This window comes from Ammodytes marinus, assembly GCF_949987685.1.
Source record: "Ammodytes marinus genome assembly, chromosome: 2".
NCBI classification, from domain to species: Eukaryota; Metazoa; Chordata; class Actinopteri; order Uranoscopiformes; family Ammodytidae; genus Ammodytes; species Ammodytes marinus.
This window is the reverse complement of record NC_137231.1, coordinates 13061063-13087349: the sequence shown is the minus strand read 5'-3', so window position 1 is coordinate 13087349 and position 26287 is coordinate 13061063. Positions and strand designations below refer to the sequence as shown.

Sequence of the window (26287 nt, the reverse complement as noted above, 5' to 3'; positions counted from 1 at the left end):
GAGTAACAGGCCTGATTTATCTATTTCTCACAATCATAGGTAAACTTATTTCCAAACTTATTATTGCATAAATGGTTGATGTTGAAGCAAGGAAGAAAGACATATTCAAATAGAAAAGTATTTCAGTTGTATCATACTGTATATTTCAATAAAAGATATTGCACTGCTTTGAAAATTGTACTTAAAGCAACTATAATTGTTCATTTACAGTAAAGTGATCAAATCATCATGTGACAAGAGAATGATCAGCTGAATCTGCAGCAACCCTCTTCTCCATAGAGCTTTATAGTGAGTTTCTATTCCTTGGTTACCTCTTCGGCCAGTTATACTTTACCGTTTTGGTTCATTCTCACCGCTCACAGCAGGCTGCAGTTTGCAGTGAAAAATCTCTCAAAAGCAAAAGCCACACATACCTGCCCAGCACCAAAAGGCACAAAGACACACAGTGAGCTGGTGAACATACTGAAGCATTTAGCAGCTGAAGAGCCAGATGTTCCCTCTGGAGTTGGTAGAGCCCAAAAACAGGTCTAAAAGAGAGAGAATATTGGATGTATATCCGCCAGGTGGCCAGAAACACAACTCTGAAACATTGATAATGTTGCTCGATTACTGCAACTGTTCAACTATAGGCAACTGTTTTTGACTGTTGTAGAATATATTTTTGGTTGATTTTTTTTCTCCTTTTGGAAGTAGCATTCACTGTTTAGCTCATTTTAGCTGTGTTCTGTTAAAATGTATTGTTTTTTAAATGTTGATCATTAGTTAACATTATATGTTCAGTAAGTAAAATGTTAATCAGAAAAATGAAATGTACATATAGCCTACTGTTGAACACATTTTATTTCAAAGGAATACAAATGACAATATTTAACTTGGAATAAAATGATAGTATAAAATCGAAGTTATAACTCAATGTTCTACTTGAGTTAATATAAGCTACTTGTTACATTCCACTGCTGCAATATTGAGGTTTTTCATTGTTTTTCAGCCTTGTTATTGTACGTATGAAGACTTGCAGTGTCTGATGTAAGACGAGAAGGTAATGAAGGTAACGCGAGAGAAAATAGCTGCAGCACTTGGCCATCTTCACTTTTCAACCCGCGGGCAATTATGAAAATGATGCTCATAGTTTGAGTTACACGTTGTGAATCTTCCTGGAGGCCTGACCCTCACCTCGTCTTGCCCTGTCATATCAGGTTAGGGCTGGAGCGCGGACGTGACAGCTGGAAATGGTTTGAGGCTCTCTCCGGATAGTTTGTTTTCAGGCCTGCGCTACAGGGAATGGATGAGAGACACGTGCAGGTTAGCCTGTGGCTGTGAGGTACTTATATCTGCCTCATGCACGGCGATAAAACTGTTGCTGTGAATGATATCACTGTAAAAATCTGCAGTGCAGCATATTTAGTCTGCTCTCACTAGTGTTCTCTCTGGGTGCGACAGGCTGATTCGAGCTGTCCAGGTATCCCAGTAATGTGTCACTATCTGAGTTAATTAGACACCCCTGTTGCCTCTGAGCACTTTGACCTATCGGGGATTCATTTCCTGGCCTGTTGCGTTTCTTGCGTCTGCAACAGGGGGGCTCTGGCATAATTTGCGTTCTCACTTCCCAGCCCCCTTCTCAGATGGTGGGGTGATTTTTCCTTGTCTTTATGACCAAATAAATCTGACCGGTGCCAAAGAAAAAAAAAATATGGGATTAAAATTCCCCCTTCGCTTTCTTGAAGGGAGCCCAGCTGCACTGCACTGTTTGTTTTCCACAGCACGGTGCAGCTGCAGAGTCGAGCATTATCGAGAGGTAGGGCCAAAGCAAAACAGAAAAATTACTTATTTTTGTTGGCATGCACGTTCCGTCCCATTAACAGAGTGATAATTTTGTTATGGGTTTTATAGAGCAGGAACAACAGGCCGGTTAAGTTTATTTTAATGAGGTTAAACAAGCTTTCTGAAACACATGTAATATCTCCTCCTTTTTTTTCTAAATTTTTTTTTTACAGTAGCTCTCTTACTCACAAATTCCCTTTTCTCTCCGCACAGTCTTTTTTAGAAGACGCACACAGCGTACCAGCATCACATACTGCATGATCCTAAAGCGCGTGAGCGATGACACAAATAGTGACTGTAGCCGGAACACTGACACTAATAAAAACCTAGAGATGGTTCTGAGTTAAGAGAAAGCCAGAGCGACATGTACATTGGTATGAAAAAATGCTGCAATTGTTTAACAGACATACAGCAGCTATTTTAACAACCCCTCAGGAGCAGTACTCGTTTGCACAATTAGCTGCAGAGAGTAAAAGAGAGCCGGAGAGAGACGGAGATGCAATGATGCCCCTGGAGATAACACAGGAGGAAATGTGGTGCAGCAGGTAAGACGTGTCTGGGAGCAATATTATCTGGGCTTTGGCACCATTCAGGTGGCTCTTGGTAAATAACGTCTGAAGGGTAAATGAGCAGGTTTATCAGAGCTCACTGTCTCGGCCGAATGCGATTACTCAATTCCCACCTTCACCTTGGAACAAAGTTTGCCATGGGAAGAGATGGGAGCTGGGTTCAGCGCTTTCCCTAATTATCAGACTCATCTCATGCCATTTCTCTTGGATTTTTTTTCTTTTTGCACAAACACTGCTCTACAATCATGTCAATTTTCAGCTCTTGCCGTTGGGTTTTTTTCCGATGCAAAGAGTACATCAATTTAACCACAGAAAAACACAGCGAATAGCAGCATTCGAAGTGAGGAAATAGGAAAATAGATGGGCTGTAGAAGGGTCTAAAAGGAGGAATAAGAATCTAAAAAGGTCAATGGCTCTCACATGTGCTTTGTAAAGAGAGCGTTTACACCCTCACAGCTAAGAAACAAGTTTAATCCAAATTCAACACAGCCCTTGCAAACCATCTAATCTGATATTTATCACATCTTTTTAACCCATTTATCAACGCAATAGCAAACATCTGTTTTTGTTGGCTGACCTCAGTCTCATGCTTGAAAAGTTCAAATGTACAGACTTTTGTGGACACAAGAGAAGCAATACATATTTATGTAGGTTGAAATATGCCTCCTGTGATTGTGCACACACTACCAGCTGCATACAGACGGAGAGGGTAAAAAAAAGAAAGAAAAAGAAACCAAAAAGACAACACTAATAATAAGTAATCCATGTGAAAAACAAAAGTCCTCCATGAACTGGGAATAACTTTATCATCTCCTGTGGATACACACACAGACAAAAACCAGCAAGGACGCTAAAAATATGTAAAAGACATGGTGGTGCAGTTTCCCAAGGCCAGAGAAAGGAAATAGACTGACAGTTTCTCCCTGACCCCTTTACTACCCCCCTGTAACCTCTTAACAACCCCCGCGGGGGATCCTGTCTCTATGTGTAAAACAGACAGTCAAAAAAGCATCCTGGAAACTTTAGAGCCACGAAAACAAGGGGACATGAGGAAGTCCAATAAGCTTGTATGTAGAGGGCTCAGTCGGGGAGATAATCTCGAGGCCATACAGACCAGGCGCCAAGCCTATAGAGCCTAAAAGCTCCGTGGCGCAGCAGAGCAGCATGGTCATTGTTGTCTTTGGAAAATAAGCAGCTTCAGTCAGGGCCAGTGGTGTGAAAGCCACCTCTCTTCTTGAGTGTCTGCTCCTCCGGACACTGTTGTTGACATACAGCGTAGGTGCAGCTGCTCTCTACAGCTACATCGAGAAGAATCCCCCCATCACCAACACACACACAAACACACACACACACACACACACACAAACACACACACACACACACACACACACACACACACACACACACACACACACACACACACACACACACACACACACACACACACACACAGAGCTTGGATGTCACAAGACAGGGTTATATGGACAAAGACAAATCTACCATTTTCTTTAATATCTGTGCAACAATCAGGGAGGCAGTGCTGAGTTAACACAGGGCCCACAGAGATGAAAACAATGGCTGGATTCTTCTGGCTTGAAGATGGCTATGGGAAATGGCCGGGATGCCAGGGCTGATAAGTGACCGAGGGGCTCAAGTTACTTCCAGCTGTCCGCAGCAATGCATGCCTCGGCGGAATGTATGGTTCACACATAATGCAAACCATTTCATTTGCGTAATGCTCATAAAAAAATATATCTGGCGGACATATTAAGTAAAGTCAACAGCCTCTCACTTGGGCAGGGTTTTACATCACAGGAAAGGCTCTCCAATCCTCCCAGGAGCGATGCAGTGCGTCCTCAGCTGAGAAAACACAGACAGCTGAGGAATGGGGCCTTGGCCAGCGATAATGTTAACTGGATCAATAAAACCAGGCGATAGCAGAAAGCCTGGATGCAACATCTGGAAAGAGGCCGAATAACAGTAGTCACAGAGCTGTTGTTAGCATTGTTGGCTGTGCTTGTATTTTTCCCCCTTTAAACCATAAAAGTCAGAGTTCCATATAGACACAGCAAAATAAATGGCGCATTTGTCTTCTCGCAATTAAAATGCCGGGGAACTAAAGCCAAAGCCAAATCAAGCCTGTGAAAGATTAATAGCATCAAACACAGGCTGTACTTTTGTGCTGTAAACCGAGTAACGCTGAAAAAACCTAGCGTCACACTGCATTAGCATCACCTCAATACCACTGAGGGCCTCTTCCTGTCCATTTGGAAAATAAAAGTACATTTTCAAGCTGCTGCACACTCCAAAAGGAGAGTGCTCTTGGCAGGCTTTGAAGTTCTCAGAAATAATGCTCCTTAAAAGCATCCACAATACACAACAACACCAATGTGTATTTCAGCAAAGAGGACTTCTTAGCAACAATATTAATCCGTACTGGAGGACCTGGACATGTTTGAAGTCCTTATGATGCCTTATGATGTTGAGACCTCTGCAAAAGCTGCATTGATTAGCATTTGCTAAGGCTACATTCATTAATTTATTTATTCACTCAGTCATTCTTTATCTTTACTGGAGTCTGCCCGACCGGTTAAAGCAGCAAAGAGAAATTTATTAAATTGGATTCTCACTGGATAACATTTTGTCACAATTCTAATTTGACATCTACATGAGGTAAGCCTATGATTGCGCATGGATGTTATACCTTCCGCAGTACGTCAAGGTTTTTTTCTTGACAGTGGATTCAACAACAAACATTCTGTGGCCGATTCTTTGGATTTTTCTGAGCTCCTGCGGGCAACACCAGTTTGTAAACGCTGCCATACTGAAATATACAGAGAGCGTTTGTGGAGTTGATAGCTTAATCAGCTTTGTTTCAACTCATTTGGCAATAGCTTGAATGTAACAGACATTCAATGATATGAAAAAGCTATGCACTATATCTTTAATGTAGGAATGCCTTCACTGAGTTTGCATTTTGTGCCCTCTTGTCTTGAAAACAGGACCCTTCTGGCAAAAGCACAGTAGGCTACAAATGTGAAGAAACACCAGGGAGAAGGAGAAAGGGAGGAGTAACACTTTCTTTTTTTCCTTTATTTTCTCTTCTCTGGACAGTTAAGCGTTTTCAGTCACACACCCTTTTGGGCAGTAAAAACTGTCATCTAATCATATCCTCACACAGTCTTAAATGCCATATACGCCCATACCAGCCTGGCAAAGGGGACCTTTCTGTGGATTCAAACGGATATGAGGTTATTTTCGCGAGATCCATGATTGCACAAGGCACTCCTCCCATCCACACTTTTTAGTGCGATGATGACGGAGGAGGTGAGCTAATGTGGCACATTGGTGATGCAAAAAGAGCTGTGTGAGTATAGTTCATCTGCCCTTTGGTTTTTGAAAGACAAATGTTTGATTTTTCAGTCCCTTTAAATCTGTTGATCCTTCTATGACATCTGAAAGAGAGCCGGTACACACTTGGTGTTTATATAATGGGGTCACATCAGGGAAAATACATTTCATGGATAAATCAATGCCAGTGGCAGACATTGAAAGATTCCAACGCCTTGAAACAGACACGAGAAAACAGGACTCCCAATCAATTCAAGTCAACAATTGCAATGCAGCCCAATATCACAGATTTAAAACTTGCTTCACCAGGGCTGAATCAATGTAACACACCATCTCATGTTGATAGCAGCTTTACGAGGAAAATATATGTGACCACAACCATTCTAAGTATAACATATACATTCAAGCTCTGTTAAATCCAATAGAGACATGCTAGGGGCTCTTTGGATTGATAGAATAATATGACTTGTGTATATGGTTCAAAGACAATCAAGTGAGACCTTAATCTCCTGAAGTGAGATGGACGGAAGAGGCAGTAGAACATTGTGTGATCCGACATGTCCTCCACACACTTTAACTAGTGTTATTAGAGAGCGGGTTGGGCCAAGGCATGACGTGTTGGACACGCTGCAGCAGATCAGAGGGAAGACAAGGGGAAAATGCTTGAACGCCACTGAAAAAAAAAAAAAAACTTGATGAGGGGATGGGAATTAGTGCTGAATTAAGCACCACTTTGATTGGAAAGTGATTGACCGGTTGTTGGCAAAACATGAAAGGATGACCTTGAATTCTCCAAAGCGAGTATGGATTGGCACACAGCATCTCTCTCTCTCTCCTCCACTCTCACTGCCTCTCAAATGCACACGAATACACACACACACACACACACACACACACACACACAGGAGCACACAGGAGCACACTGACAGGAACCCACAAACACATGGATGGGAACTGACACACACACACACACACACACACACACACACACACACACACACACACACACACACACACACACACACACACACACACACACACAGGAGTGCCCCAATACTCGCTCTCTCTTTGGTGAGAGTGGGGGGGAGAGAAAAATGAACACGCAGTCACGTACGTCAAGCCAGAGTTGAGAGAGCAACTTCAAAGTAAGGCAGATGCAGGGACAGCACCCTCTGAATAAATTTTCTGGCCACCAGTCGATCTGCCCCCAGGCTAAGATTGTGGCTGTTCGCATCTCTCCTGACCCCTTATCAACTCCCAGTTAAAACCAATCCCGCTCTAACTAGGCAGTGGTGGAGAGAAGGGAGAGGATGGATAGGTACATAAAGGAGATATAATTCCCTTCCACCTGAAAAATAAATTGTTTTCATCAAATACTCAATAATCAGGGTTTTTTCATCTTCTAAAAAGCAAAACGTGCAGCTGCTTTACAGAATAAATCAGTGTTAGGGGCCTTCGTCACAACACAATAGACAACTGAAACGAATCATTTAGTAATGATATATATATTTGACTGTCTGCAAAACAGTTGTTGCATTTCTAGCAATGCTAAAAGCAATCAATGAAATGTTCGTTTTCACACCGGCAACCATTTTGCAACAATAGGCTGCATTTTGTTTGGTAAATGGTGGCTCTCCCACTTTGGAATAAAACATTTCAGATATACAGCACTTTTTTTTTGGTTATCACAGAAGTGTTATATCTCACTGTGCTGTTACAGCTTACTGCGAACAGCAGTCTACTTACTGCATGCCAATGGTGCTTAATAGCACACTGCTGAAACTTATGCATGTGTGAGAAGTGTCAGTATTTTAGGGGTATTTCTGGTCAGTGACAGCTTATGCATGTCATTATTATTTCTCTGTGTTGACTTGTTTTAATATTTGATTTCTGTATTAATCATTCATGAAGCTATGGTGCATGAGCGCTGAATAATTGTAATTACACCTGCTGGGACATGCACAGTCCATTGCATCTCTGACATGTGGTACCTTCAGGGAAAAAAAGTGTGTTTTCTCAGTTTGGTGTTGAGTTTGGGGTGTAGAAAACTGGATTGTAGGTCCGCGTCCAACTAAAGCCTTGCATCATGATATTGCATGAACAAAATATTTTTTGGGGGAAATTGCATTTCTCGCATTCTCTCCATGCTGTAGCCCAGACAAAAAAAACAATGATATGTACCCTGAGGGCAAATATTCACCTGTGTTAGTGAGAACAAACATGCATATTTCTGTATACAAGAAAACCCCATGCATAACTACTCTGTGTGCAATTCATAGAAGATGCAGTATGCAACGACCGCATATGTTGCTTTTAACTGAATACAAATAAAGACACTGGTGTGCGCATACACACACACACACACACACACACACACACACACACACACACACACACACACACACACCCACGAGGAGAGGGGATCTAATGAGGCCCGTGGAGACACTGCTGGATTGTCAGTCAGCCCTCAGCCTGCTGACACGCAGTCGACAACATCAATGACTCCTTCTCTCAAACAGGGGAAGCCTGTCCAATTGCATCAGATGTCAGGAGTATTCTGTGGTCAATTGGACGTGGACTGAGATAGGTGGAGATGATGGGAGTAAGGAGATGGTTCTGCAAGAGCTTTAGGGGCACACACACACACACACACACACACACACACACACACACACACACACACACAATCACGTAACAGCTAACTTGTGTGTGTGCTCACTCCACCTTGGAAAGCGTTTGCAAACTCTCTGTGCTTTGTGAGCAAACAGCACATTTCTGTGTGTGGTGCATTTGAAACACATGTCCACGTCCAGATTAAGATTTATGTGCAGGTTTGCTCCACAGGAACAAAGAAAAAAGTTGTAACCACTTCCCTTGTTCTTCCATGAGCGCTTGCAAAACCGTGCCTGCGATCCTGTTCCTCAAACCTACCATGAGGCCATGCAGATAGAGAGAAAGAGAGAGAGTCAGTTCATGTCAAAGTCTGAACACGTGAAGCTGGAGTTGGTCTTTACTTACAGCGCCCACTAGAATTCTCTCATTTACTGCTCTCTGTTTTCCGTCCTGTTTTGTTATTGTTTTTTTTTTATATTTAATATTTTCAATTTTGTATTAGTATATGTTTATTAATTGACCTTATTCTTTATTTTGTTATAGGCTACTTAGGACTCGTTGTTCTGTTAATTGTTGAATATATTATCCTCTCACTGAAAGAAAAAGTTGAATTTGTCCCACATAATCAGAATGTGGCCACCTGACATAATTGTTTATCTTTTTTTAAATTAATTAATAATTGCTTGATCAACCAACATATTTTATTCACATTAGACTACATTGTTTAAAGGAATCACGTTGAATCAAAGTACTATGTGTAAGTCACCTTAATAACAACGTATTGTGTAATATTAAAGTGATTTCATCATGCCCATGGTACCTGATTTTTTTGTTGTTGCACTCATACCAATAAAGCTATAGAAATTGACATTGAGAGAGAGAGAGAGAGAGAGAGAGAGAGAGAGAGAGAGAGAGAGAGAGAGAGAGAGAGAGAGAGAGAGAGAGAGAGAGAGAGAGAGAGAGAGAGAGAGAGGCTTGTCCCGTCATGGGGGCCTGGATGTTCATTTGGAGGCTTGTGGGCATCACTCTGTCACATGGATGTGCCACAATGGGCCCATGCTTATCCCAGGTGTTATTGCGCTTTGTCTTTCCGCAGTGCAATTGTCTTGGGACACACACATGCAATTTACATGGCAGCTTGTAATTACAACTCTCTCACTGTAAAGCCCGGTCTGTCATTTTCACACGGATGAAGGCGGTGCAGCTCTTTGCCTTGACAACTATAGTGTGCTACACATCACCACATAAGACCTCTGCTGCTTTCGTCTTTTAAACTATTGCTCTAGTCTTTTGAACTATTAACATAATTAGGTGAAACACTGGTGCTATATTACAAAAAGCCCACACATGCAGCAGTGGGTTACTGCTAGTTTTCATCATTGCTTCAATAATAATAGCCTAATAATAATAATAAATATTATGACAATGAATAACTATGTCCTTAATTGATATACTTGCTGCTTATTCCTGCACGTAGCCTACACACCTCTTGATTTCAGTGCGTGCGTGGTGGTGGCTTGTAGGGAGAGAGACTATAGCTGATCTACATGGCGCTGAATGAAGTGTCGGTTTTCAGCGCAAACTCCTCCCCTCCTCTACGGACGGGCTGCGCTTTTCTTCCACTTGAACAACCAAGTAGTTTTCAGGGCGCATTCCCCGGCAGCAATGTGGAGGGAAAGGGCGACTACTGGGTCCAGCTGAACACTATATTACGGCTTACACTTTTCCCACCGGGTTTTGCTTATCTCTTTTTAACAGTTTCTAAAAACTTTGCGTTTGGAAGAAGAAAAAAAAACTGCTTGGTTATTTTGGAAGAGGAGAGCAAGCGCGTCAGAAAGTGAAGAAAACTGCAGCCAGACCGTCTCGTGTTTTTTTTCTCTTCTCTTCTTTCATTGTGTGTATGTGCGTGTAGCTGCTTATATCTGTGTGTGCGTGTGTGTGTGTGTGTGTGAGTGGAGCCATTGTTTTCTAACACATGGATATTAGGAGATGAAATCGGACGCTTTTTTTCTTGTTCTCGAGTAGGCTAAAAAAGCTCTCGGTCGCTCGGACTGGTAGTAGTTTATGTGGTCCCCGGGCTCAGTAAGGGAGGAGGAGAGAGAGAGTCCCATTCCTCTGCAGCAGCACAACAAGGAGAGACGCGCACCCAGGGCTACAAGTTGTCCGCGAGGACCGAAGGAGACCAAACTTTGCCAAGCTGCTGTGCATCCGGCCACCGACGCCAGACTATTTACCCATCGATATTCTCCATCGGCGCCTCCATTGTAACTTTTTTCTTCTTCACTTGTTTTAAACGTGGATTAATCACCGCGAGGCTCGCCATGGACCACGGGATCCCGTTCAGAGGATGAGAAAGGAGTTTTGAAACATGAACATTACTTTTTTGTTGTAGTTAGTTGAGGCTACTACTACTCCGGCGACTGCGTTTGGACTACACCGATCTGATAAAAAAAAAACACAAAGGCCTGATTGTTGTTGCAATTGTTTTTTCCGCTTCTACTCTCTGTATTATTACATTGGCCGCAAACATGCCACAGCTAAACGGAGGCGGTGGGGACGATCTGGGGGCCAACGATGAGATGATACCCTTTAAAGACGAGGGCGAGCAGGAGGAAAAGATCTCCGAAAATGTATCAGCCGAAAGGGATTTGGACGATGTGAAATCTTCCCTGGTCAACGAGTCGGAAAGCTCCTCGGACTCGGAGGTAAGAAGGACACTACTAAGTTTATACCAACGACAAATACGATTTAATGCTGTAGAAAGTTTCAATAGTTTTCTTCCCCTCCGTGTGTGTGTGTTCTCTCCCCTGTCAGCAAGCAGAGAGGCGCCCCCAAACCAGACCCGACTTAGAAAGTTACGAGAAAGCAAGAGAATACTTCAGTGAAGGTGAACAAATAGAGAAATACACCCTGCAGTACATACTAAGGCTGGCAATTATGTCGCCATTGTGCCTTTTAATAACCCCATACTTTTCTTTATCCCCGCAGCGCTGAGACGGCAGCAAGATGGTGGCTTTTTCAAGAGTCCTCACTATCCCGGCTACCCGTTTCTCATGATCCCAGACCTGAACCACCCATACCTATCCAATGGGTCGCTGTCTCCGAGCGCAAGGACGGTAAGTGTCCCCCCCCCCGGCTGTGGAAGTGTTTGACTCTCTGCTCTGTAGCTTTTTTTTCCTCGTTTCGTTGCACGCTGCGAAAACTTTGGCCGTGCGTAAAAGTTCCTTGTGCACTGCCAGACCGCCATATTCCCTCCGAGTGGCCTCTCAAGGAGCACTAACTACTTCTTTGTTCTTTTCTCTTTTTTTTGGGAAGGATATAGCCTACATTTCTCTGTGCCTACCACCTACCTCAACAATTTGACAACCTTTCATTTGACTCAAAGTTCAGACGCATTTGTGCCCCTTTAAAATAATATTTTTTTGTTGAATCATTTATGGCAGTTTCTTGTCGAAAATACCCTGCAACACTCATACTGGATCCTCATTGTACACTTTATAGTTCTGGTTGATTTGATCTTCTTTGCTCTCACTGTTGGTTTCCTGTAGGGACTAATTAAGTTGTCTTACCCACTTGATTGATTGGCTCTTCTTTTTTTCTACTCAGGGTATTTTAAGGCAGCCCTGTCTTCAGTATGCAGGCGAGTAGCTATCAGCTCTGTGTATTTTAGACCCTACAGACTTTTTGGCACAAACTATGTGAAGAAAACTGAGAAGAAAAAGCTGTTCCTGAAGGCATATAGTACCAACAGTTGTAATACCTATAGGTTTGACACACATTTCACTGCGCTGTCCACAACAGCTGCTGTCCCAGAGCCTTTTTAAAGTCCAGATAAGGTTGACAGTCAAGTAAGTGTTGTTGATGCAGAGGTTGCAATGATTCATTTACTTGTGGCATGGTTGCATCACGCCAGTTGTACATGAGGCAGCTTTTGAACAAGTATTGCAATTGCACCAGCTTGTTTTGCTGACATTGTGTCCTTATATTTTGAGCCACATTTTTTTCACATATACTACACTCGGTTAATCAGATGTGAAGACCTTACGGATACTTCCCACCAGCTAGCAATGATGCAACGCAATTTATGGAAGTCCCATTAAAAAAACAAAATAAAGCTGTTTCAAGTCGTTCCAATGACTACTGATTCCTAGCAAATAGGCAAGAATGGAAGCAATTTAGCCAAAGCTATTTGGACATTTTGAAAAAGGATTTAAATGGGGCTATGCAAACTTCCTTGAAATAATCTCTGCTGGAGATCTGTGTTCCCCGTGCACTCATCCATCCCCCAATCCATGTCACCCCCCACTCCCACCCCACTCAAAAAAAAACAAGTACTTTCGTTAAGGCCTGGCAGGCATCTGACTGAAAAGACAACCCCCCAACTCCACCCTCCTCTCTTTTTTCTGTCTCCTTTTCACTGTTTTCCAGGCCCACTCCCCTCTCCTCCCTCTACCTTCCATTCAATTAGAAAGGCGTTAGTTGACCATTGTTATTCTGAGCAGTCTTGATGGCTTCATTGGAGGTCTCCATTGGAGCTCATTAACTAAAAGGCTACTCTGCCCAGACCGGGTGATACATAGTTATATCTTGTTATAAAAAAACAGCTCTACTATAAATTGTATTGTAATTATTCTACTATCAAGTCCATGTATTGTTTGGTCTAGTGTCTCTGGTATGAAAAGCCTCTCATGTCCTTCCGTGTTTTTTTTATATATTCCAACTCAAACAAAGTTGAAAAATGAAACGGCTGTTCCTGTTGCTCGAGGGCAATGTGGCAAATAATTGGGAAGGATTTCAAATGCGGAGGTATAATCCTCCATATTAAGGGGGGACAACAAGAAAAGAAAGAAAGAATGAGGTCAATGGGACAGAGTGAGCTGACACTGTCAATCATCAGCGTGGCAGAAAACACGCAGCAGGCAGACAATGGCTGGCATACTTAGCAGACGTCTTAAGGTCTCTCCACAACATTGCACGCGGCCATGTGTGAATGCAGTGAATTTGAATCGATGGGATTGTTCCATTTAGTATACCTTTTTTAAGGCTCGCATGCGGGTGGGTTTAGTTTTTGTTTACACCTGTGGATGAAGTTGTGCACAGTCAGTTTTACTGGATGATATTTTGTCAGTGGCCCCGCACACCCACGTCTGGCTAACCTTTTGCTTGACCTAATGAGCTCCACGGTTTGCATTTATCACGCATAATCAGCGTGTGGAATATGCCGATTGGCTCGCCAGATTAAATTTGCCCACAGGCTAACTGTAATTGTGTTGTTTCCTCTCTGGTGTTGAGATGCAAACAATACTTGGTGTCTGCAAACACTCACTGTTATAGTGTGTGGTTGTGGGTGTGCATGTGTGTCTTGGAAAGCCCTGTTGGGACTGACATGTTTGTTTTATAAGTGTGGCGTGGTTGTACATGTGCTGCATGAGACACAATGAAGTTATGCCCTCTCAAGCAGATCATGGGATAAATATCGCGCAACAGAATCCACATTTCCAGGTGGAGAGCTTCAGTTTCCCAGCTCTCGGCACAATGTTAATACTTCTGTCAATACAGATAAACCATTGTGTGTGTGTGTGTGTGTATGTTTGTCTGTGTGTGTGTGTGTGTGTGTGTGTGTGTGTGTGTGTGTGTGCGTGTGTGAGAGACATTTACATTTCCTGCATGTATCTGTTTACCACCCTCACCACCCATTCTGGTTTGACATCTTTGTATTTTTTTTTACGTGTAATAACCAAGCCGTAGCATGCATATCTATTCTGCATGCATCCATATTTAAAAAAAAAACACTGCACAATAATAGATACGAGATGTTTGCTCAAGACTCGCCGTGCACTCCGCAATGCCCTTTGACGACGGAGGATTGGAGGCCCCGGACCTTTAAATTCGGATGTGGCAACCCTATCATGAGCAATGAGAGACAGGCCTACATGGGATCAGCACAGAGTTCCCCCGGGGGCCAAGCATAACTGATTTAAAGCCTGCTCAGTGCTGACATTCTGCTGTAATCCACTGAGAGCTGAGGAGGAGGTTTTTTATGTTTGCGGAGATGTTCCACCAGACTTCTGCCTGGTGTGGGGTGCAGGGCCAGATTTAATTTTTTTAAAACCTTTTCCTATGACGAAAATCCAGCGTATTGTTTGTCGATTCATTGATGTGATTATCACCACATTGTTCCCGTAGTGACAGGCCGGTGCCAGATTTAATTGGGGAACACACACACTCCACTTGACGCCACCTCTTGTCAGCTACATCAGCACTTTTAGATAACTCGGCTAGTACATCATCATCGTCACCAAAGGACGAAATGCCTCTTGTGTGTGAGAGGTGGCGAGCGAGCGAGAGCGAGGTTAGCCACTCAAATACATCTTCATCAAATACGTTGTGGGACACTCGAAGCAACCCTGAGCACGATTGTTGAATAGAAAATGGTTTGAGATTGAGATATGAATGGGAGAGCTTGAATAAGTCTGAACATGTCAGTGGCTGTGATTGCATGCCTCTCTGACTCCCTCCCTCCACCACCTACCCCCATTCTTTCTGCTGCTTTCGGTGCTTAAAAATGTGCAGACAAAGAAAAGTCAACACAGACATTGTCCCGCGGAATAAAAGGGCCTCTCCCTGCATAAGCAAGCACTGTTTGTGTGGAGGTGTCTTTTCATCATGTGGCTCACTTGGCTTTTCACTCACCTTGCTGCGTGTGTGTGTGTGTGTGTGCATGCTGCATGTTTGTGTGTGTGTAAAGTCTGAGTGAGTGTGTGAGGGAGGGGAGGGAGGGGGGGCTTTCAGGTGAGGCCCTGTGGATACTTTGCAACAGAGGGAACAGTGTACACGGCTCACATTCTGACAACCCTCAGTGTTGTATTCCTGAATGTTAGCGCACGCAAATATTTTTTCAACCAAGCGCTGTGTCAACAGGGCTTACATTTTTGACTAGGTTTATAGTTTTTTTTTAAAGAGTTTCCCTTCAAAGGCAAACACATCTACATCAATTTAGTGGCTCTGTTCAATTAGAAACAGATCGCCAGCAACCACAGAAATCGCTGGCTGGTTCTTGATAATGAAGACATTTCTAGGGCTTGATATTAAATTGAATTAAATTGGGCAAAAAAAAAACCTACCTCTTATGACATTTGAAATGAATCATGATTTAGTTTGTGGGGGAGCTGCTGTTTACATTTGACAATAGAAGCATTTGTCTCTCAGCGTTTGCTTTCATATCCCACAGGAGTAATCAGGGTCAGGGCTTCTTAGAGCAATACATTTTAAAGTGGTGATTATATTGCCGTAACATCTTACACATGTTCTATTTAACATGTTTAAATCACTCACTCTCCTATATCAGTAGTTGATGTACACATTATGTTATCTGTGGCTTTACTATACTAGCTTCACATTCAACCTCAATTAAAACAGGAACAGTTTGCATTTGTTTTACACACCGCGGATGCTCAGGCTCGTTTCCTAACATCACTTGTATATAGGAGTGTGTGAAATGGTGTCAGTCCTGGTCCGTATCCTTCCCTCTTTTGCTCTCTGTGGAAAGCCTGAGCTGGCGTCAATTCCTCCCCGCTATCCCGTATAGCCCACTAGCTCGCTACCTAACCCACCCACTCGCCCGCCTGACATTAGAAATTCTGTTTATAGCGCTCTCTGGCTTCTCGAGCACGGGGCCCATCAGGAGCATCTCAGCACCCTTTGAGGAAAGGATAACCAACATCTAGCCCTCTCCAGCCGCAGACTCCCCATGTTTCAGTGACATCAATGAATCCCTTTGATGTGCCAAGCTGAATATGTGTGCAAATGTGTTTTTATCAATTAATGTGTTTTTCTCTTTCACTATGTTTGGCCAGAGCTGTCTCGCAGTTCGGTACATGGCTTTTTTTTGCGATGTGAAAGTTTGGGGCGAACTTGTGTTTGAGCTGACATCCATTCAGCCAAAATGTGAACATCCCCAGAACACCTGAGTGCACTCCAGAAATCTCGTCTTTATGACTTTGAAACGGTTTAAGGTTGTGTTGTTGAGCACATATTTTTTTCTTGATATCTTAACAACAACAAGCTCCCGTTGTAGGGCTAGATATTTAATCATACATAAAAAATCTCTAGCTATTTCTAGAGGAAACTGCTGTTCATGTCTACACATGTGCAGTCTATACATTCAAACTACTACACTCCTTAAGTGGTCACTTCAGGGTCGAGTTGAGGTTAAAGCAATGGAAATCCAAAATTTGCTATCTCCAGTCCTCCACAGCTGCTAATTTAAAAAAAGTATATTTTTTGGGAGATGGAGATGTGGGAGGTAGAGACAGGTATCATGTGTCATGTGGAGACCAGCTTAGTCATGTCTGTTCTGGGGTGTTATCCTGGTGCAAAGTGGGGGGAGGGGAGGCCCCCTGGATTTATCAGGAGGCTAGTCACATTCATTCAAAGGTGACCAAGGTCCTGAAACAATTTTCTAAATGGATTCATGATCTCGCTCGCATGTCTGGTACTGTATATATATATACAACAACACTTAAATCTTTGCAGCTTCTTCTCTCCCTTTTTGTGCCATGTCAGCATGTCGCGCATCACATGTATTATGGTTTATGGTTTCATAGTTAGACCAAATAAGTAATGTGAAGACGTCAGGGCTGCAACTAATTATTATTTTCCATATCCAAACTGTTTTGTTGATTCATTGTCTAATCGTTTGGGGCTGTAAAGTTTCCGAAAGTAGTGAAAAAAATGGCCGTTATAGTTTCCCAGAGGCTAGGTGACGTATTCACAGTGCTTGTTCTTTCCGAGCAACAGTGCGAAACACTCGGATAATCAGTTTACTGAGGAAAAACCAACACATTCTCACTGCTGAAAAGCTGAAAGCAGTGAACTTTCAGATCAACTGATTATCAAAATAGTCGCCCATTCATTCTCTGTTGATCAGCGTTTTGATTTATTGACTAATGGTTGGAGCTCTGGAAGGCATCTATTCAATACAGCCTTCAGATTAATTGATAATAGTCCTCATTTGTAGCCATACTTCTATCTAGGGGGTGGGGGTGGAGACGATTGTCCTTTTCATAGCCATAACCACTACTGTTTAGCTCACATAAAGAAATGTTTTGCCTCCATAATTGTACCTTAAACGCTTCACTCCATGCTAATAAAACGTGATTGTACAGCAGGAAGAGAAAGAAAAAGCTCTAAACAGGGTTTCATCAGTCTGGTATTCCAAGCAGCTGTTTTCAGTTTAAGCACTGCAGGCAGCAGGGGAGAGGGAGAGAGAGAGAGAAAGAGAGAGAGAGTGCAGGGAGGAAAAGAGATTGTTGATGAGATGTGGTGGTGGGAGCATAAACTGGGGCAGATATGGGTCCTGCTATTTCTTTGCCTGTTATCCCGAGGTGGGCCGGCTTCCAGACCTTGAGGCACTCACTTATCTGAGGGATTCTGTCTCCCACAGAGTCTCTCCACCGTGGACCACAATGCTTTGCCATTCCCTTACAGTCACCGGCCAATCAGCAAACAGCGGGAGGCGATCAGATTGGGCTCCGGTTGCATCAGTACGACTGAGATTTGTATCAGGTTTTCTCTTCAGTTCACGTACAGGCCATAGGAGTGTGTTTTCGGCACCACACCAGATCCATTAAAGGGCCGTGTCGTGCAGTGTGTCCGCCTAGTATCAGTGAGGTTGTAGTGGTCATACTAAATTAAGAGCTGGGATGGATATCCGTCCAGGATGAGGTTGGTTGACAGCGAGCGGAGCAGCTGTTCTTCTTCTAGAAGTTATAAATCAATTGCTTCCCACTGAGTTTGTCCTGCAGTGGTGGAAACAAGTGTGGCCTGCTGGCGCGTCTCATTTCCCCTGACGGACACATGTCCCATCAACTCATTGCACCTGCATACACGTGCAACCTACTGCACATATACCATAACCAGTTCATGCTTGATTGGGTTTAATGTATGCAGTTTATTGCTTTAATGATAAAAGACCATTGAACCTCTTCCTCTTTCATATCTGTTATGTTGTTGCAACATTGCTCCGTCTTTCAATACACGATACCTATAACGATTGAAACTTCCATCTACTCAAATCATACAGCTGTAACTGATGATGTAACTGATGAGACTGACATGCCATCTGTAATCTGAATTTAGCCGTGGCTCTAAAAATGTGGTGTGTGTAATGGATCGTATGTTTGACAACATAAATCTTAAAGGGACCCACGGGGAATTTTCCTTGTTTCATACATTCACATAAGCAGTACACTCTTGTCACTATGTGGTTACTTTTACCAAGTTTGAGGGTAAAAGATGTTTCATATACAGTATGTGACTGGTTTGTATTAGAGGCAGTTGAGGAAGTTAAATCAGTAACAACTTTCTCTTAAATTTTTCATAATTTTATCTGTTAGTGTTAATGTCGAATGTATCGTCTTGATGGTTTTTATAATATCGTATAAGAAGTGTGTATTTTAATTTGATTTCGTACAAGACTTTATTTTAAGAAAAATTCATATGAATTTGTTAAATTGTCAAATAACTTTGGATTTGAAAATGAACTATTTTGTTAAGTCATGAATCTGTATTTTTATCGCAGAGTTCATGTTGTATAAAACTGTTTTGGTTAAAGCTATGAAAGGGATAGGATCCAGTAGTTTCTATAGTTCATCTTTCATAGTTCATATGTTTGTCAAATAACATCAATAAAATAGGGTTTTTCCCCATACTCAATGTTCCCATGAGATCACGCTGCTTGTCTTAACATTGACAATAACTTCACCTTTGGGTGCCCCCTTGCTCCCCTCAGTTACCCTTATAAACCAATTGTACTTGTTAAGGAGTCACAATGTTCTGCGGAGCAACAAATTCGATTAAAGTCATCTTAAGATGTGTAGACTCCTTATCTGGAAGCAGACTTGTGGATCCTGTTAGAATAAACAGCCAGGGCAGCAGAAACTTCTAATGGGCTGATGTTTTTCTTTCACCCTGGGCCACAGGCTCTCACTTCTTCCTGACCTTATCGGCTCAATTTGAAATTATGAGGTCATGCTCTTGATTAGTTATGAGTAATGACTGCTGTCGAGGGCCTTGTGCTCCTCAGACATAAGGCACTCTTCAGCGATAGTGGGATTCCCCTTGCGTCTGCCTCAGATGATCAGCATGATTGGGCGTCTTTGTTTGGAGATCTTATCATCTGATGTACTCAGGTCTGTGTTTTGCTTTGCATTTGTTCTGTGAAATGCACATCGGCACAATGTAAATCTTGCACCGGATGATAAACATTTGACGTGGGGAGGGTTGGATGGCAGCTCCACACCTCTGTTGACATAATCCCTCATCCATTTACTAGGCTGGATACCAAATCCCCTACCAATGTGACTGACTTATTTGCTTCAAATTTAGAGTAGCCACATTAAAAAAAAAGATCCAATCAGCCTTATATGACAAGTAGTAGGCCAAGGAGCCCTTTTGTTTGATTTGAACATGGGTTGGAGGGGCTGGCTTTTGGAAATCCCTGAAGCAGGCTTTAGGGGCAGGTCTGATTCTCGTGTGAAATGGGAAGGCTCTATAGCTCTCGGCTGACTTGACTGGGGCTGTATGGGTGTGTTGGCAGGGGGAGCGCCGGTCATGAATAGGGTCTTTGACTACCTCAGACTTGCCCTGAAAGGCAGGACAAAGACCCTAGGGCAACGGCTTAGAGCCTCACAGCTGAGCTACAGAATGCTTGGCCGAGTCTTCCTCCCTCCTTGCCTGATTTAAATACTACAGTGGCTTTCAGCATTCTGGCGACGGAGGCTCGTATTCACAGTCGCACATTTGCCATCAACTTTTCTCTCTGTTTTTGTTTACAGTGCACTAATGCCGGCGCTGTTTACGTAATCCATTGTATAGAATCCACCAGAGGTGCTGGGTGAATATGCATCAGTGACTCTCTGCAAAACCCGCCTGAAGATTAGCTTCACGTTGTTAGTATTAAGCAGAATGTATTTGGATACAGACTAACTGCTGGCATATGTGTGTATCGCTGCTAATCACAACTCTGCTCAGAGTCGTTAATTATGGAACATTTTTGCTTATCACCGTGCAAGATGGTGATGTTGGCAAGTAAACAAGACGAGACTGGGTGCGCACCTCTAATTGCTGGATTATTTTTGACAGATCTGTGCGAGTCTTCAGCGTGAAGATTTGCAGCGGCGGAATAAAAAGCCATAAATCTTCTCTGCAGAGTTAATGGGGTTATTTGAGTCCTGTCCAGACACTCTCTCCCCACAGAGTGTCTAGTTTCAGATGTCACTCAGAGCTTTGTTTGCCCCCCAGGGTGAAGGGTTAGAGGTCAAGGTTCAGGGCCAGTTGGCTGAGTGGTCACAAAAGCCCAGGCTTTCCCCACAGCACATCCGATCCCTTCTTCCACACCAGCCCACAGCGACAATGTAGGGATCAGTTTGCAACATTTGTCTTTTTTTAAATTATAACCTTAAATTAAATGTTGACTAATGTCAAGAATTAGAAGTGCATAGTTCGAAGTTTTCACAATTAGTTCACGCATCTGGCCTTGGTTTTAACATTTCGAAACTTTAATTGTTTTCAGTTTCAGTGGAAACTTGTGTAATTACTCAGTTACAGTTCTTGTTTGTTGCATTTGGTGTCCGGCTACTGTGTAAGCCCACTGTTACCGTCGGAAACATCCTTTCATTGGAATTATTTACGTGATTTGAGAATTAATATTCCCAAGGTTTCTGCAAATTACCTCTGCTTTTCCCTGTCGACGTTAACAAGCAAGAGTTGCACCTCAGCAAAATCTCACACCAGCCTGTTGAAAAAAAAGGAACACCAAAGTTCCAAGTTTCTTTTGTTCGAAACACCTCAGAAACTTTTGCGAGCCCACAACCTCTCCCGCATCAGCCACCACCCACAACCTCAACTTTTCTCCCCAGCCCCACCACCACTCAAACATGTCCTCCAGCCAGGTTTATTATGCCGTTTCACGCAGACCAAAATTGCAGCTGCATGGAGAACAATCTGGAGCACATTAGCTCAGGCGCTGTGATTTATAAATTGTTTCTCAGGCCATAAATCCCTGCTGTAATTGTGCACAAGCACCCCTCTCTTTCTCCAGTCACTCCCCCTTCGTTCTCTTTCTCTTTTTCGCTCAGTCTCTCTCTTTCTCTTTCTCTCCCTCTCGTTCTCTCCCTCCGAGCAGCTTACAGTTCTGGGGTTAACACTAATTGTTTGCAGAAGTGTGCAGTTTGTATTGAGTGGAGGTTTGTTGCATTGTGTGGCGCAGATTTGGGGCTTGCAGAAAACAGCTTTTCACGAAAGATAAACTTTCCTACTCTTTTTTTTTCTTTTTGTGGAAGCTGTCTGTGAACATCTCTCTGTCATATGGTGTGAGCTCGGCGTCCGCAGTGGGATGGGAGCATTCTGTCTTCAGCTCCATGTTACTGTGGTTCATGTTCTGCATTCCTGAATACTGTGTAATTGTAAGGGGCCTCTCCTAAACTCTGTCCCTGGGAATTTGATATTTACAGCAGCCCCTGATCGTAATCACCTTGCCATTCTCATTAGCCTGTATTGAAACTGAAAGATAGCAACAGCTGTATATATTGTTTTAAATAGCATGTCCAGCCTTGAGTTTTTAGGGTTCTGGTTAGTGTAATGAAGACATTGTTCAGCAACTTTTTTCAAACTGCAACAGCTTATGTAAATCAATGCTAGTTCCTATTCTCAAAGTGGGTGAAAAAGGAATTTATTCAATATTGACAGAACAAAACAAATTACATTCTCGGGAGATAGGCCGTCCCCTGCTTATGTTTCTACTCCATTGTTTTGCTTTCAAGAGACCTGATGGACCTTGAAGGGGTAGGGGGACCCCTATGACCCTACCTCATCCTCCACTAAAGGCTTGCTCCCCAACCCCGAAAACCGACACGTTTCTTACTGGAGAATTTATTCTTGACAACTTTCAGAAATGTAAGAGGATCCCCTGGATTTGAACGCAAATTGAATTTACAGCCAAAATTGTCACTAGATTGTGATTTAGCGCTCTATATCACTGCACACAGCATGATGGAAATGAAGCCTGCAGATTGCGGCCGAATTACTTTTACAAATGTTTCAGGTATAAAAATGTCCTGGCGACGGTCCAGACCTCCTTGCAGTCCGCTGACAATACGCATAAGTTATCCTGGGGAATGTCATGGTAGTGTGTTGTGCGCCCTGTCGAAACGCTGTAGAAGCTTGAAAACTCCTTGTAAAATATGTTTCTTTCAGTGAGATCCTGTGTGACATACTAAACTTTGTCCCAGCAGGTATTCTTTTTGTTGTAGTTTGTGTCATTTAGAATTGAAAAGTAGCAGGTAAGATATATTATTTCTGCCTCTAATTGATTATGATTGCTCGATGTGCACGTTTTTTTTTGTTTGTTTTCATATTGTGTAGTGTCTCTATGCCCCCGTGCAACAGGTTTGAGTGTCGAAGCATACCTGTGGCGTGTGAATGTGTCTGTGTGTTTGAGTAGAGCCGGAGTGTGTGTGGGTTGTGGGGGCAGACGGCGGGGCGGGCGCAGAGCAGACGGAGAGTGGAGTGAGTGGGGTTAGCAGTGGGGTGATAGGGATGTCAGGTAGTAAAATCTGAGATGAGGCAGGGCCCAGAAGTCTGCGGGGCCTGGAGAGTAGCGCCTGCACTCGCAGAGCAAACACAGGAGGCATCTGCAGGCAGCTGTGTGTGTGTGTGTGTGTGTGTGTGTGTGTGTGTGTAGAGGGGGGGTGCTGCTCAGGACTGAGGGGTGGGGGTGTGGAGCTGGGTGGTGGTGTTGGGTGGTGAAGAGAGAGGGGAAGGGTAAGGGGGGAGGGTGGACTCGGAGAGTGAACACAATCAGCCCTCTGTTTTCATAAGACTTGTGGTATGTGAGAGCAGAAACAAATGTGTTTAATTTAGGCCCGTTTTTTTCTCTCTCTCCCTCTCTCTTGCCTTCTCCACTACACCCACTTATGCCCACCTCAGTGTTTCAAAAATTGACATTCTCCCTTCTTGATGCCTCATTGCCTTTCCTGCCACTGTCAGCTGCTTTTAGGAAGATATATAAAAAAGAAACAATCACCCACTGTGCCCTGTCCGAGAAAATAGACGGACTTTTAGCAGACGTACTAAAATGTACTCCTTGGAGGGTGGAGGTAAATATTTATCTGGAAAAATAAGAGAAAAAAGTTTATTTTTATGTCATCTCGGAGAGTTTGGAGTGATTGCCGTGCTGTGGTATTTGCCCTGTTCAGTGTGAGGGGTGCATGCTGGACTTATTATTGCCTCCTAAATGCCTTGGCAGGAAGCGCTGTATTATATTGGTAACCCATGCTGTCTCCAGTCAATTTGTGTTTGGTCATAAATGAAAAATTCAGGTCTCACTTGTGTGTCATTGGCGTAGACTTGGACGCACACACACACACACACACACACACACACACACCCGCACCTTCACTCGGACACACACACACACCTTCATTCGGACACACACACACACACACACACACACACACACACACACACACACACACACACACACACACACACACATACACACACACACACACACACCCATTTGATTTCTAAGTCGAGCTTTACTGTAAACATCCAGCCAACCGCTGGTAACCACCTCGTGTTCTGGACTTAATTATACAGACGTTTATGGCTGTGAATTTCAATGAGACGAGGCTACTCCCCAAACAATAAAAAGTTGTGTTCCTGTGCGACTGGACAAACAATGCCACAGGACGTGGAGAAGAACGACATTGACTGTCTTTGACATTTGAGGGGTAACCTGCCTTGACATCAGATCACACTGACACACTAGGGCGGAGCGGCCTGTGACAATTGAAAGCAGATCTCCCAGGTACGGGAAACCACATAACTGACTTCACATAATTGACTCGAATAGCCTCGCTCCCTCCCCTCTGTCTTTATGAGATGGCCTCGCTTTTACCAGATGCATAATTATTTTCTTGTGTGTCTAATTATACAGTGAGTTTTATATGACCTGCTGTGGAGCTCTCTGGAACAGAATTACTCACTTATTCCTAACTTTAACCTTGGCGAGACTGAAGGACTTTTCTTTTGACTCCATCTGAGTCAAAGTACCTGAAAGTCAACCAGAGAGAATGAGAACAATGGCAGCTTGATTTAAAGACTCATGCGAGCTCCACGGTAACACTCTAAAGCCGTGGATACAGGAAGCAGTAACTTAGGATCATGTCATGCAAAAAGGAAGCAAAAAACAACCCTGATACAAATAACTGCTTGAGTTGCAAAAATGCTAACTCCTGCTGAAGTCGCAGCTCACTTACTGGGATAGAATGTTAAAGAAGCTGTTCAGGGGGGTTTGACGTGGCCTTGTATTCTGTAAATGATGTTTTATTACTGAAACAGCAGTAAATTCACTCCCAGGACTTTTCAAATAAACCCAGTCTGCTGGCCAGTTTGGCCTTGTGCAGAATATGCATGAGGCAGTCATTTGACACCATTCACTTTTTTTTTTAGAATTTGAATCTAGGAATTTGTTTGCAAAAAATGTGAAGTTTTTACTAAATGCTGTTACAATAGAAATACCCTTTTTCATAGTATTACAATAACAACATTGACCTAACCAACATACTGTATGTTCTTCCTCTAAAATTTAAGTGGCCACTGAGATTATATGTATGCCACATTTAGCATAGCATGGCGCCGTGTAAGCGTCTTGGAAATCTTGGAAAAACCTTGCCGCTGTGTTTGCTAGGACCTCCCACTCTTCACTCTCCTCTCTCCCTCTTTGCACTAATAGTTCTTTTGTGTACAAGTGCATGTTAAGAGGCCAATGAGCCTGGCCTTAATAGGCCACGTTGCCATGGAAACCACAGCACTCTGGATGTCTGACCTTTGACCCAGTTTTTTTTACCGGCTGTGAATAAGAGTGCAGGACGACCAACCGGGTCACAATGGAAGCCCGGCAAACTGAGGGAGTGCCCCTGTCATAGTCACTTAACTTCATTCCTCTATGGGCTAATGGACACTTCAAATGTAGTAGCCATTAGCAGGATGCTATCTCCACTGCAGGAATACAGGCTTTCTCAGGGTTAACCGAATGTAAAGCAAAAGGCTGGGCTGGTCATTCAAGTGATGCACTTAAAAGAGCACAGCAGCAGTTCTTATAAGTTGTACAGGTGTCTTATGTGACTGGACTAATACAATAGCTGGTAGTGTGTTTGGATGAAAAAGACAAATTCCTTCTACCAGTTATACACTCCCCAACAATATGTGTGCTGTTTCGTTGTTGTTGCACCTTCTTTAAAGATAGCTTTAATTAATAACTTCCTCCCTGACTAATCTGCTTACTTCATAGTGGACCGGATAATAGGACATGGTTCCCCATTCAGAAAAATTTGCAGTGGCCCAATAGTGCATTGTGGCTCGGACCAGCTGAGCTGCTTGTCGTTTCCCCATCAATTACACACTAATTAGCACAATGACTGCCGAGGTTTGCTTAAGAATTGTCAGTGTAATTGCCTCTAATGTTGGCAAACAAAGAGCCTTAATGCAAACTCTGAGACGAGGCGGGGGATACTTATCACATTGTCTTTGTCGCGGAAAGCTTTCAATTGTGTTTCATGCATAGATCAGGTTGAGGTGTCAATGGCCCCGCATGAGCAGGTGATATCAGCAGAGCAAACCAGGGAGGGTCTGCCGTGTAGGGGGCCTGACAGGGCTATTGTCTGAAGTTGCTGTTCATATGGGCAGAGGGACGGTAATTAACACCTCAGCCAAACAACAAGCTGTGCGGCCCATTTGTTTTCTGTTGGGGGGTAAAAGAAAACAATGGGGAGGGGTTCTCCACACAGTAGGTGATTGACATTATCTGCCGGAGCGATCCGTGGAGGCATTCCTGCTGCGCCGCTATTCACCACAAGTTGGGCCAAGCC

General features: G+C 43.3%; 1 protein-coding gene across 4 annotated transcripts in view; it reads left to right on the top strand.

Moving 5' to 3' along the window:
• The first annotated feature begins 10018 nt into the window (after nt 1-10018).
• tcf7l1b (transcription factor 7 like 1b) overlaps nt 10019-26287 on the top strand; it is a 34430-nt gene continuing 18161 nt past the window's right edge. For all 4 annotated transcript variants that reach the window (XM_080038342.1, XM_080038341.1, XM_080038340.1 and 1 more), the window contains exons 1-3: nt 10019-11059; nt 11169-11241; nt 11343-11470. In XM_080038342.1, the coding sequence (XP_079894468.1) occupies nt 10883-11059; nt 11169-11241; nt 11343-11470 (378 nt within the window). In that variant the 5' untranslated portion in view covers nt 10019-10882. The remainder of the gene's footprint in view (nt 11060-11168; nt 11242-11342; nt 11471-26287) is intronic.